A 13,493-nucleotide genomic window follows, 5' to 3' on the forward strand; every position below is an offset into this window, starting at 1 on the left:
CTGCAGCTTGGAGTCACTTCACACCTGAGCGTGGGATCAATGCCCGGCCCTTCTGGGGGCCTACAGCATGGGACACCCCCATGACGGGCACAGCTCTGGGTAAAAACACCCAGCCCCAGCACCAACACACACATGCTCTCTGCCCCTCTGCTGGGTTTGTTTTTGGTCTGATACTTCCTTGCAAGTCTACATTTACCCATCTCTGACGCTACAGAATCCGAGTAGCTCGGTGCTGAGAGCGGGCCAAGCAGATGCAGCTCTGCCCCCTTTCTTGCTTGGAGAGATCCCTTCAGATCTCCAAGCCCTGGTGATCTTGTTCATAAAACGGGGAGTAGCCACACACCCCAAGACTATCGGAAGGATGAAGGAGGAGTCTGCGTAGAGTGCTGGCACCCTGTCAAAGCCAGACTACAGTCACTACTATCCCCATGACAAATGATAAGGGACGGCCGGGTCCCTCCCTGTCCCAGCCATCCATTGCCACGTTTGGCTGCACAATGACAGCGAGGCCACCCGAGACTTACTTCCGGCGACAGTGTGCCAGGAGGCCCCATTGACAGTCCCGTCCTCTTTCTGGAAGTCCTCTGTGTGGCACACCCTCCTCCTGGCATCGGTCATGAGGCGGTGCGTGGAGGCGTAGGAGTAGGCCAGCCAGCGGAACACGTGGTCGTCGGGCGTGGGGCTGGGCTCTTGTGTCTTCCACAGGGACCGCACCATGTCGTAGGGGTACGCCACCACCAGCTCGCCCCCCTGCAGGTTGCCGCCCAGGACAAAGGGGATTTTTTCCATCCACGCTATGACAGCCCTGGTCTCTACCGCCACCTGCGAACACAGCGAATTCAAGCAGGCTTTGAGAAATAAAAATCGGAAGGAAACTGCATTCTCGCCCTACTTTCCAAACAGGGACATAGTTGAAAGTGCAACCATTTTATGGAATACTTGTAGCAAAAATGTAGAATTTCAAAATCGGTCCGAGGAAAACTGGACTTCGTGCAAATCATGGATAAAAAAAGAGAAATCTAGGGAAGTTTCTTTTTTGCAGGAATATTCCAGTTAATGCCCAGAGGGAAAGACGGAGTTAGCATATCAACACTATGGCAACTCCAATGAATCAATGGGCCAGGCATGTTCATGCCCGGCTCCAGAGAGCAGAGAGAGAGAGAAAACCAACAGAATGTGTCTCCCGAGGGAAGAACATACACCTCAAAGAGAAACATCAACCTGGAAAATGACCAAGCCTCTAATCTGGGGGCCGGCAGCCTTTCTCTGCAAAGGACCAGGTGGGAAATACTTGAGGTTTTGAGGGGCCTGCAGTCTTTGTCCCAACTACCCAACTCTGTCCTAGTAGCTGGGGAAGCACCAGAGACAATATGCAAATGGTGTTCCAATAAAACACCACGTGCACCAACAAACCTGGGTGGGAAGTAGCCCACCTACAGGCTGTAGCTTGCCCACCCTGTTCCGTGGAGCCCAGTCCGGTCTACAGCTCACTGCCAACTTACCGGAAACACAGAAGAATAGGTTACATGACATGATAAGTATACACTCGGCAGCACCCAGACAGTGGAAAATGCGACAAGACGATCTAATCTAGTTGCTGACAACCTAGTTGCTACGACATAAGCAACGAGCTGAATAACAGCAAAACTCTGAGGATAAAGGCAGGAAGTGAAACAGGAGAAAGCTTTGGTTAAAGGAGACTGGAAAGCCAGTGCACCGGATCACAATGAGGGAGCTTTAGTTGGCTCCTGATTTAAACAAACCGGGGTGTCTCAGTCGGGTAAGCGGCCGACTCTTGATTTGGGCTCAAGTCGTGATCTCATGGGTCATGAGATCAAGTCCCCCAAAGGGCTCCACGGTCAGTGGGGAGACTGCTTGAGATTCTCTCTCTCCCTCTGTCCCTCCCCCTCCCTCTCTCTCTAAAACAAATAAATAAATCTTAAAAAAGAGAGAGAGAATGATAATAGGGCGAACGTGAACCCTGCCTGGATATTTCATAATACTAAGAAATAAGTGATTTTGATATAATAATGGTAATTGTTCATGGCTTTAAAAGAGGCTCTGAACTTTTAGAGATACTTACTGAAATATTTGCAAATGAAATGACACCATTCCTGGGATTTGCCTCAGTAATTCTGGGAAGGAGGAGAAAGTGGGTACAGATATAGATGGACCAAGAACGGACAGGTGTTGAAGTTGAGATGGACACATGGGGGGCCTGAAAGCTTTCGCTCCAATTCCGTATGATTGGCATTTTTTTTTTTTTATGATAAAAACTTGAAAGAAAGAAAGAAAGAAAGAGAAAGAGTGGGAGGGAGGGAGGAAGGAAGGAACTCACAATGTTAGAAGCAAAAATTAGAAAGCCTGACAAGGTCAATACTGATATGAATTCAATTATTTATCCTAAGTTACTGATTCCTATGAAGAGAATTTCAGCAGAATAAAATTTGATAATGGAAAAGAAAGAAACACTGGAAATGGCTTAGCTGTGCAGTACAGAAAGTTGATTGAGGAATGAAATTGACTTAGGATTCATTAAGTTTTGTTTTTATTCCTAAACACATCAGGGGCCCTGGATGGGACTACTTGTAGAACTTGGCTCATGACACAGTATCATCGCTGGTCCGTGCTTGTCCTCTTCTCTATGTTGATACGATAAACACCCATAAACCCACCATCTGTGCCCAAAACCAGATCTTACGGACAATTTCTGCATAATATGTGACTCCCCTGTCCCATCCTCCGGCTTCCCACTCGGAGGTAACCACTGTATCCTCAATGATATGATTCTCATTCTTCTTGTTTTATCCTGTATGTGTGTGCTTAAAAATACACTATTTGGTTTTACTTGTTTTTGCTCTTAAAAAAGGGGGGGTAACCATACTGATTGTTGTCTTCTGCAATTTTTTTCTCTCAATTCATGTTTCCAAGACGTATCTCTGCATTGTTGCCCAAAGCTGTAGCTCAGTCTTTCCCACTTCGGTATGACGATGTCATCATTTATCTGTCCTTGTGATGGTGAGCATACAGGTAATTTTCAATTTTCTGCTGTACTGAACAGCATTGCTTTGAGCTTTCTTCTGGTATACATGTGCTGAAATTTATCTTGCATAAATCACCAGAAGTGGGACTGCAGAGTCATAGGAAATACACATATTCCACTTTACAAGACAATCAAATTATTTTCCAAAGTCATGGTGCTAATTCACACTTGCACCCACAATGCATGAGAGATCCACTGGCCCCACACCCTCTCCAACGCTCAGCTACTGTCAGACTTCTTAATCTGCCAACCAGTGGGTGTAAAATGTTCTCTTATTTGCATTCCTTAGTACTAGTAAGGCTGAACATATTTTCATGTTTATTAACCATGTTTCCTCTTCCACAAATTGCCTCTTCATATTCTTTTACCATTTTTTCTATTGAGCCGTTTATATTTTTCTTATTTGTTATTCTTTATGTATTTTAAAGTTCTCATTCTTTTCCAATTACCTAATTTGCAAATAATTTCTCTCGGTTTTTAGCTTCTCTCTTACAGTTTTTAAAATTTTTGATGAGCAAGCTTTCTTATTTCGATGTAGTTGAGTTTATTAATCTTTTATTTTATGATTAATGTCTTTTAAAATAGCCTTCTTCACCCTGAAACTAGTTATCTGTATTATAAAGATTCACTAAGAGATTTTACTGGGAGTGATTATTAAATCTTATCAAATGATTCTTTCATGCAGACAAATCCCTTCGTAATTTTCTTCTTGGTTTTCTATCATTTCTTTGATTTATACTCTTATTTTTCTATCACAATCTTTATACATTTTGAGGGGTTTCTTCTGTTATTCGTGTGCTAGTTTCTTTAGCTATTTTTTAGCCTTTCTTCTTTGGAATATAATCACTGAAAGGTATAAAATTCCTGAAAGCACAGGAGTTTCTGTGGCACTCTGCAAATTTTGATATGTAACATTTTCATTACTGTTGGGCTCTGATTATTTTTTAGTTGCCAGTACAGTCTTTCTCTTTGACTCATTATTTAGAAGTATTTTTTTTTATTTTCTAAAGACGTGGTGATATTTTCATTAACCTTATTACTGTCTTTGGTTGAACTGTATGTTGGTGAGAGCATCATGGTCTGACTCGTATTCTCTGAAACTGGGTGAGATTTCCTTTACAGCCCAGAGCATTGTCAATTTTTTAAAACACTCAAGGGATTACTCAGGAGAATATATTATTATCTACCTAGTGGTTGTAGACTTCTTATAGATCGCTATGTCAAGCCTGTTGACTGTTCTTCAAGTCTTTATCTTTGCTGACTGCTTATCTATCTAACATAACCACAACTGAAAAAGATATTTGTGGTGGCAGATCTGTGTAATTCCCCGTTGTGTTTCCCAAAAACAAGCTCAGAAAGCTAAATTCTAGTCTTAAAGCAAAGACTGATATCCAAGGACTTTCTATGGCTATGCTGAAGAATTCCTTATTTCCCATAGCCTCAGGGCCAAGAACACTGGCAACCATATTCCAATACTGGTCCAAGAGTTCCCAAATTATAACATCACTTGAATTCTCAGCTTTACCAGATGTCATTAGTACATTAGTCTGAAAGCAAAATGTGTGTGTGTGTGTGTGTGTGTGTAGGGGATTGTATAGGTTGGAATTAGGAAATATGAGAGAGAATGCAGAAGACTCAGAGGCACTGAACCCTTTACCACCCCATAAGCTGCCCATGGGCACCCTAACCACAGCACAGATACTAGCACTGTCTGTCTACATCACTTGACTGGTTGCTTCTTGAGGGCCTGGGTAACACCATCCTGCGCATCCCTAAATGAGGCAAGCATGCCGGCCTTCCTCCAGTAAGCGGTACCCACCCATGCGGTGGGCTGGAGCCCCAAGGCAGAGTGGGGGAGTTGCCTTCTATCCATTCATCATCTCTTCCTTGATTCCTCAGGAACAGAAGCTAGTTATGTTTATTTTTGTTTTCTTGAGCTTGCAATGTGCTTGCCTAAAACGTAGCATTTTCCAGCCTTCCCCGCAGTGGGTTGATAGCATGTTTTGACTAAATTCTGGCCAATGAGATTGAAGCATAAGTATTATGGAGGAAATCTAGGAATGACTCTTAAAATTAACTGAATTCTCTAAGAGGAGGATCTTCTTTTTTCTTTTTGGTTTTTTCTTAACTCATGTTTCCCTCTTCCTTCACAGAGATGACAGCTGGACCCACTGCCATCTTGGATTTTGAGAATGGAAGTCAGATGCTAACATGGCAGAGGCAGAAAGACAGACAAGTCATTGGTTCCTGATGCTCATGGGGCTTCTATCTGGCCGAGCTTCTATCATCTGCCTTTAGGGTCCTTCTATATAAAAATAAATAAATAAATAAACTTCTCCCTCATTAAGCTGTTGCCATTTTGGTTTTTCCGTTGTTCCCACTGAACCTAACCCTAACTCATGCAAGCAATCAAGGCAGCCCTCCTGAAGGACATATACTATCAGAGGTCAGGGGTAAAGAGGTAGATGACTATGGGCAGGGGAGGCAATAAAAGGCATGCAAAATTTTGTGAAAATTCTTTCTCCAACATACGTTCTTTGCAAAAGACGACCGGAAAATTCGGGGCGAACATTTCTCATTCGATGCATTTTTTTTTCTTTCCAAAGAAGCATGACATGTAATAATCCGTAGGGATTTATTAAAATAAAATTAAGATCTCTCAAGCAATCAATAAGGTCTAAGGACAATTTCATAGCAATTCCATAGCACTGCCAAAGCTGAGGGTAGTAAGGATAGTAATAACACACAGAGTTCAGGGGCAGGGTTTTTGGCTTTTTTTGTTGTTGTTGTTTTTAAAGCCCTGTGTGGTTGTAAAGAAATCTAATTCAGCGATTTCTCTTTTGTGAAGAATATCCGCAAATGTAAACTTTAAAGGTAGTTATTATCTAGCACACTTCCCCACTTTAGGAGAAAACATGAAAGAAAAACAAAATGGTTTTGTCTTGCTCTTAAATGTCAGATCCTCCGCAAATACCAGCAGGTGTTAACTTTGGCCTTCCACTGCTCTGCAGATGATGGGGTATTTTTACTCACCGTGGCATTTTCAGACAGAAACCACTCAGGGATTGCAATATAGTGATTGGGAACTTTCCTTGGAATGTTCTGTCGGTCCTCTGCCTCCCAGAGCAGCGTGTTTAAGTCGGGAAAGTTGTTGTTGATGTCGATGCCATCGTGGGTCCAGCGCCCCAGGGACCAGCCACCCAGCTCCGAGCCCTGGGGGACAATTCCAAGCATGAGGGACCCACAGGCTTCCGGACTTCTCTCACACAAGACGTCCCCGTCTCCACGCCCACCATCCCCAGCTGGGTGTGTCTCTAAGCCTCACGCGCCCTCTGGCCCAAAGACAGCACCCAGAACACTGAAGCATCTTCTAGTACTAGGTGGGTGGTGGGTAATATCGCCAAATCACCCCAAGAGGGAATGCAGAGCCTCACCCCAGCCACATGGCAGTGTTCAGGAAGTATTAAAATTTCTTCTCCCCTACCCCCCACCCCCAGAGAGCTTCTAGACTGGTCAGATGAAACTCCGAGTAGGAATGAATCCAAGAGTCCGGCATTGCAAAATCAACCATCACCGTGTTAACTCATTCTCCCCGCCATGCCCATAAGTTGGGCTCGCAAACCCCTGCCCAACGGATCTTGCAAATCGGGCACTGAAAATCCCTAACCAACTCTGTACCCATAAACACAACCACAATTCTGTATTATAAGGCATGCGTGTGATAGGTACCAAGCACAGTTTTCCACTTTATTCCCAGATAATACTAATAATAGTCTATACCTAACTATAACCTACACAAACTAGAACATGAAATGTAAACGATGTATCAGAATAATAAAAACAACTCTTCTCAGAGCACTGAAAGGATTATAGGCAACAACTGAATTGAAGGCCTGCCTTGATTATGAGCTCCATCGATGTTCAGTGTTATTTTTATTCTGTTCTGTTGTGATCATTGAAAATGCAACCAGTATTATTCCTTCCTGTTCACTTTCTCCAGTTTGTTGGCATGTCTACCTCTCGGGTGCCCATGATTCTCAATTCCTGCTTTGCATCTTTCATGAACCCTGTGAGTTTCCCTGCCTCAGCAGAGAGACACTGAAAGGGAAGCCCGTGATACGGAACAGAAATTGACTCGTGGCCCAGCGTGCTCTGCGGCGGGGGCCTAGCGGCTGCCCTGACCAAGAGGAACAGCGTCATTACCCCTTCGTAGGCCTTCTCGTAGCCATCGGGGTTGAGGGAGGGGAGGATGTGAATCCGGGTCTCCTCCACCAGGTGGACGATGCGCGCGTTGCGGGCCAAGTACTCTTGGCACAGGAACTGCATCAGGAACAAGGTCAGCTCTCGGCCCAGCACCTCGTTGCCATGGGCCCCTGCGATGTAGTGGAACTCCGGCTCACCTTTACTCAAAGACGGGAAAAAATACAGGTTCATATCGATGCTTCGAGCAGGACAGCCCTTACCATTTAGGATTAAAAAATCTCTGAGTAATATCAACTTACAATTTTACCCTAGCTCTTCTTTCAAAGAGGCCCCCCAAGTTATATCACTATACTTTTTTTTTTTTTTAATTCCCAAATAGGTATATAAGAAAATGTGTAGAAAACTCTTAGATGATACCAGCCCCTGGGTAATCATGTTTATTCTTATTTAACAAGAACGGAGAAAGTAACACAGTGCGTAAGGTTTAAAATTTACAAATGAAACACAAGCCATAACAATGATTTTTCTCCTGGGAGGCAAGCGTTCTTCTCAAAAGAAGGTCCTATTAAATCTTACAAGGACAGAAAGATGGAAAAATAGAAGCAGAAAACAGATCAGCAGGGGACATCAACACTGACACAATTTTGTAAGGGGGCTGCCTTTGAGGTTTTCCTCTTCCGAGCTCAGCTTCTCCAGTGTTGGGGCTTATCAGTGCCCAGCATGGGCTGACAATACTTCTTCTCTCACTGGCAAAGCTACTGCTTTTAAGGAAATGTGATTTTACCTGCAGATCAAGCCCTTACCCTTTCAAAGAAACTCCTAGGAGGAACTCCTGAGATACTGACAAATTTAGAGTTGAACGAAGCAGACAAATCTCAGACTTAAATATCGGTGGATTTCTAAAGGACTCGCGGATTTACCAAAAAGAAAACCTGAGAAGCCCCTCTGACCCGGAGGAGAATCCAGGTTCCAGAGTGACTGAATGAGAAATGGCTGAAGATAGGAAATGCTCAAAAGTAGAATTAAATTAAAAAAAAAAAAATTAGGGGACCTCCCTCTAACTTAAGCCATTAATAACTTAAGTCCAGAACTTTCTTCTATAAAAGGATTCAGTCCTAACCAACTCTGGCCACTTTCTTCTTTGGTCAGTGTGACTGGCCTCAGAGCTGGAGAATAGAATTAAATGTGGTTCATGTGGAGAAAAGGAAGGTATCTCTACCTTAAATAAGTCAACAGCCTATATCACAAGATAAGAGCTTCACAGAACCAGAATTTGCAGAATCTGTGTGTGAGAGTGGTGTGTGGACAGCACCTGGCCTGTTTCATGAATGTTCTCACAGAGGTGAGCCATCTCCTGGCTCTTTAAGAAGGCACAAGACATGGAGGGACAGGTGTCTCACAGAGGGGTATAACCTCACCGACTTCATGCTCCCCAGGGTGGTCGGAGATCTCCACGGCATACAGCTTCAGGCCCTGGTGGCTCTTGCCAATGTTGTAAATTCTGGTGATGTTGGGGCACATTTCGTTCACAACCTTCATCAGCTGAAAAACAAAACGAAGGCTCTAAGCAATGATGGCTGTTCTCTAAAGGCACAGAGCTCCCAAGATAGCCACCTGCTGGTCCCCTCCCACAGCCCCCCTACACGCCCTCACCCTCCCCAAATACCAGAGCTATCTCCTATGCCTGGAATGTTCTCCTCGGGTTGTGATTATCACCTTCCTTGGCTGTGGTCTTACCTTTTTATTGTGATTTCCTGTTTTATTTTTGTCTCCTCGCTAGACCACAGATCCTTTTTTGTAAAGATTATATTTATTTATTTGACAGAGAGAGCGACAGAGAGAGAGAGAGAGAACACAAGCAGGGGGAGCAGCAGAGGGAGAGGGAGAAGCAGACTCCCCGCCGAGCAGGACCCTGATGCGGGGCTCGATCCCAGCACCCTGGGACCATGACCTGAGCCAAAGGCAGATGCTTCACCAAATGAGCCACCCAGGCGCCCCAAGACTACAGATCTTTTAAGGGACAGATTGAGTCTTTGCTCTCCATAACCCTGCCTAAATAAATATTTATTACCGAGTATCAATTTTTTTCTCATAATTTAATGAGCATCTTTGGTGTGTCAGGCTGAGGGAAGACACGGCTCCCACTCTGCTGGAGCTTACGGTGCAAAACAGAGGGGAGCCATCTGAAGACCCAGTTCACTGATGCTAAGTAAGGGGGTGCAGGGAAGCCATGATAATGGTGCGTCATGTGGTGAAAAGGTAGGGAAAGTAGGCTTTGACGAGGAAGTGAAATTCGACATGTGTTATTTCCTGAATTTTACATTTAAAGTTGAGCTCGTTAGACAGACAGCTTTGGTCTGAGGGGATGAGACGAGCTGCCGAAGGAGGTAAGGAGGGCTCTGCTGATCACAGGAGTACAGGCTGCCCTTGAGGGGAACGGGGGGGCTGTTGGGAACTCTCGTCCGCAACAGGGCAAAAGCAGAGACCCGCCATCACTGGAGAGACAGCATGCGAGGGAACCACGGCTTCTACACCCATCACCGTGGGGACACATACATGCTGCAGCATTGAAGGGGGACCACGTGCACAGCACCACATCTTCCCAAGGGACACAGTAATAGTGTCACTAATAATGTCAACTATTGCATTAGCCACACGTTCTATTTCTTCACTGATTTTCACTGTCATGACCTCCAGGTGAAGTAAGTAAGGCAGAGGTGACTGTCCCCATTCTACAGATATGGAGACTGAGGCTCAGAGAACCACTGAGTGATTTGCCCAGGGTCACCCAGCTGGTACCAGGTGCTGTGGACTCAGGGCTCTTCTGCGTCCCTGAAGGTGCAGCAAAGCAATGAACACCAGCACATCTCTGCTGCCCGTTTTGTCAGCTGCGCGCCATGACCCTTTTGAAGATGGCCACAGCACAATCACCATCTGATTTGGGGTCCCACATACTAGTCCCTACAGACTGCAGTCATCCTCATCTACCACCATCAACCTCAGCAAATCCTTAGCAGCAGATGATCCACTGCCTTGGTTCGGATCAATGACTAGTTCTGCAGACACAGCCCCTCGAGTCATCCTTAACTAGGCAACAAAGACAACCATCCAGCACACAGCCTGGCTGTCACTTAATGCCTACCCTCCTCCTCCATCCAATCAGCTGCAGGAGCAACATGCCACCTGTGTTTGAGATCAGGACCTTGACACTGGAGCACAAACTGCACCTTCCGTTGGATGCACACTTAGCCCTGGAGACATCTCTTGGTATGGGATAGCCTCAGCCGTGACTCACCAGTCACCTCTTCATACCCCAGCCATCCTAGCGTCTTCCTCCCAGCCACATTCCCTCCGTGTGCTGTGGTGTCATGAGCACCTTCACACATGAGAATGAGGACACAGGCATTTGAGGAATCTCCTTTCTGAAGGTTCTTTACAGTTCCCTCTGCACAGAAAGAAATTCTCTCTGAAATGCCAGGAAGGGTTTCCCCAGTGGCCACCAGCCCCATTAATGACCTAGCTGGTGATCCACCATGCTTATTTCTGAAAAGAGTCAAAGATGTCTTATTGGAGTTGCAGTCTTGATGGTTAAAGTGACAGTAAAGACTACAACTTCTTCCTGGCCTCAGAGCATGCATTCTCAGTGGGGGTGACATCACCCCCCAAGAGGCAAAAACTGGTTGTCTGGGGCTAAAGGTCTCACACATCACAATGCTCTGTGGCCCTCCAAAGCTCAGCCCTACCCAACAAAATCTCACTCTTAATATTTAATATAATGGGCAGAGGATAATTAAGAAAGTGTCTAAAAAGCCTCCTGGGGGTGGGGTGGTGATATGAAACCAGGTTGAGATCGATCACCTAGAGAGCGTGTGGGTTTGCAGAGTCTGAGCCTCACTGAGACTCTGTTTCCTCATCCCTGAGATGGGAATACACTTTGCCAACCTTGTATCTACTGAATCCTAGGCTCTGCTGCTTCCCTCCTCCTCTGCAGGAGAGAGAAACAGAGCCCTTCTCTAGCAATTCAGTTTCCAGCAATATACAAGAAGGGACTTCTGCATAAAGGATGCTACAATGACAGGCACATGGCACTTGCTGTGGTGGCTTCACCCTCTCCCCGGGGACACTAAGCCGGGAGATGTCCCAGTGCTCCAGGGCACAAGGCAGCAGGGAAGAGCACACTGCATCCACTCCCTGGGACGTTCTGCAGCATCACAATTACAACTATGGCGACAGCGTGGAAAATGGCTCGTGATCCAACATTAACTGAGGGAAGCAAGGCAAAATTATCACCATCCTCTCATCAAAATCGAATGAATTCTGTGAATGTAGAGACTGAAACCCTGGACAGGAATGGGGGGAAATGCAAATGGCTGATTCTTGAGGGTGGTGGGCTCAGGGAAGATGGACCTTAGACTTTGGGTTTGCATTTGATGTTGACATAGTATTGTTTCTCCGATGAATTAAAATGTTTTTAAAAAGGGCAGAGGGAGAAGAGAAAAAGTCCCCTTCCACCAGCTTTATTGATTTGCCTGAGAAACAGGCACTGCATCTGGTCCCATGGAGAAGGAATCCCAGAGGGTAGGAGGGGAGAATGGTGGTAGGAGGCACCCAGGGTTGAGGAGATGGGCTCGTCCGGGTCCGCAGGTGGGCTGCCCTGCCCTGGCTTCTTGCCACCATCGCCCCCCCGCCCCCCACAAGTGCACCACAGCCTGCTGCCCCACAGCCTGGTGCCCCGACCCGCCTTCGCTGCCCTGGAAATCAAAGTCAAACCATGAACCTTTTCCTCGAAACCACTTATTTTTCTCCCTTTGTGGATGGTACCTCACCCTCCTGGGAAGCATGCCAGACCCCTCTCTCTCTCTCCCAACTCGTTCCAACAGGAGACCTAGGACTAGCCAGTCCTCCTCAGAACTGCCTCTCTCTCAGCTGTCTTCGGGCCTGGTGGCCCCTCTCCTGGGGACCACGGCCATCCCCGACAGTCCACTCCCCACATGCCTTCCAGACAGATCTCCCTAAAACACTGCTCTGCCACATAAACCCCCTCTGATTCTCAGACGCTATACCAAAGCCTCTCCCAGCACTCAGGCAAGCCTTCTCTCCCAGCAGACTGTTCCAGAAGCATGCCATTCTGCTCCTACTTCCATCCCTTTGCTCTTGCTGCCTGGGGTGCCCTCCCTTCTGTCTCCACCTGCCCAAGGCTGGCCAACGGTCCCGGACCATAGCCGACCCCATCTGCATCCAAAGCCCATCCCAACCAGGCCAACTGGGCCGGTCACTTCTCCCTCCTATCCCCCAAATATCTCCCCTGGAAGGAGCTCGGAAGTACATATTTATCTACTACACGTTATGGGTTTATGACAAAGTGACAGAGTCTCTGCCCTCATGGTCCCAAATGAGGGAGATGTATATAGACAAAGAGGTGACCCAGCAGTTAGAAATGGTGACACATGCTACGGAGGCTGGAGCGCTCCTGGAGGGGTGGCCTCACTCTGCCCCTTGACACCAATGATGCGCAACCTGCTCTTTGCTGTCCCCTTCCCTTCCCATCCTACCCGCCGGGGGCCCCCTGCAGAACAGCACCTTGTAAGTCAGTGCTCGAGAAATAGTTCCTGCCCACATTCTCAGCATTTCCCACGCAATATGTTTTTCTATTTTCTCTTCTCTCTTCCTGCTCCGCTGCTATTTCTCATTTTTTGTTTGTTTGTTTGTTTGTTTGTTGGAAATGTCTCTCTCAATACTAGGATAAACTAACATTTTTTCTTTTCTGAAGTAGATTTCTATAGTAAGCCAGCAGACTCCATACGGGTAACTGCTAAAAATGCTGGCTTCTTTTTCATCCCCAGGAGCCAGGAATCCAAATGGCAATTCACTTCCGGCTTGAACACCCTTCAGGATTGATAGATGCTCCCCTGAACGGTTTCCAGTTGAGGTCTGCGGAGCCCTGGGGTCACCCACCATCACCTGCAGGGGCTGCACTGACCATTCCAACTGTCTCCTTGGCTTTACATCACCAAGTGATGGTGAGCAGAGCTGCCCAGGAAAATGAAGTACACTCCACTAGTTCTCCTTTTCTGGAAAGACCCCGATTTTCTACACGGAACAACTATTTAAAGATACCAGCTACCCAGAGTCTCTGTGCAGTAGCTCATTTTAAATGCATTTAGATTCATTGCTTTTGACATTAATCGCACCAGCTGAGTGGATATTTGCCCAGTTTCTGGGCTCGCAAAGATATCCCGAGATGTGC

General features: G+C 46.2%; 1 protein-coding gene across 1 annotated transcript in view; it reads right to left on the reverse strand.

Moving 5' to 3' along the window:
* Positions 1–13,493, reverse strand: part of CPXM2 (carboxypeptidase X, M14 family member 2) — a 131,758-nt gene that overhangs the window by 13,174 nt on the left and 105,091 nt on the right. Inside the window, exons 8-11 of the mRNA XM_035030814.1 lie at positions 8,665–8,788; positions 7,247–7,443; positions 6,077–6,256; positions 525–822 (exon numbers count right to left, since the gene is read on the reverse strand). Of these exons, the coding sequence (XP_034886705.1) occupies positions 525–822; positions 6,077–6,256; positions 7,247–7,443; positions 8,665–8,788 (799 nt within the window). The remainder of the gene's footprint in view (positions 1–524; positions 823–6,076; positions 6,257–7,246; positions 7,444–8,664; positions 8,789–13,493) is intronic.

Source organism: Mirounga leonina, unplaced genomic scaffold (assembly GCF_011800145.1).
Source record: "Mirounga leonina isolate KUSES-001 unplaced genomic scaffold, KU_Mleo_1.0 Mir_114, whole genome shotgun sequence".
In the NCBI taxonomy this organism is placed as follows: Eukaryota; Metazoa; Chordata; class Mammalia; order Carnivora; family Phocidae; genus Mirounga; species Mirounga leonina.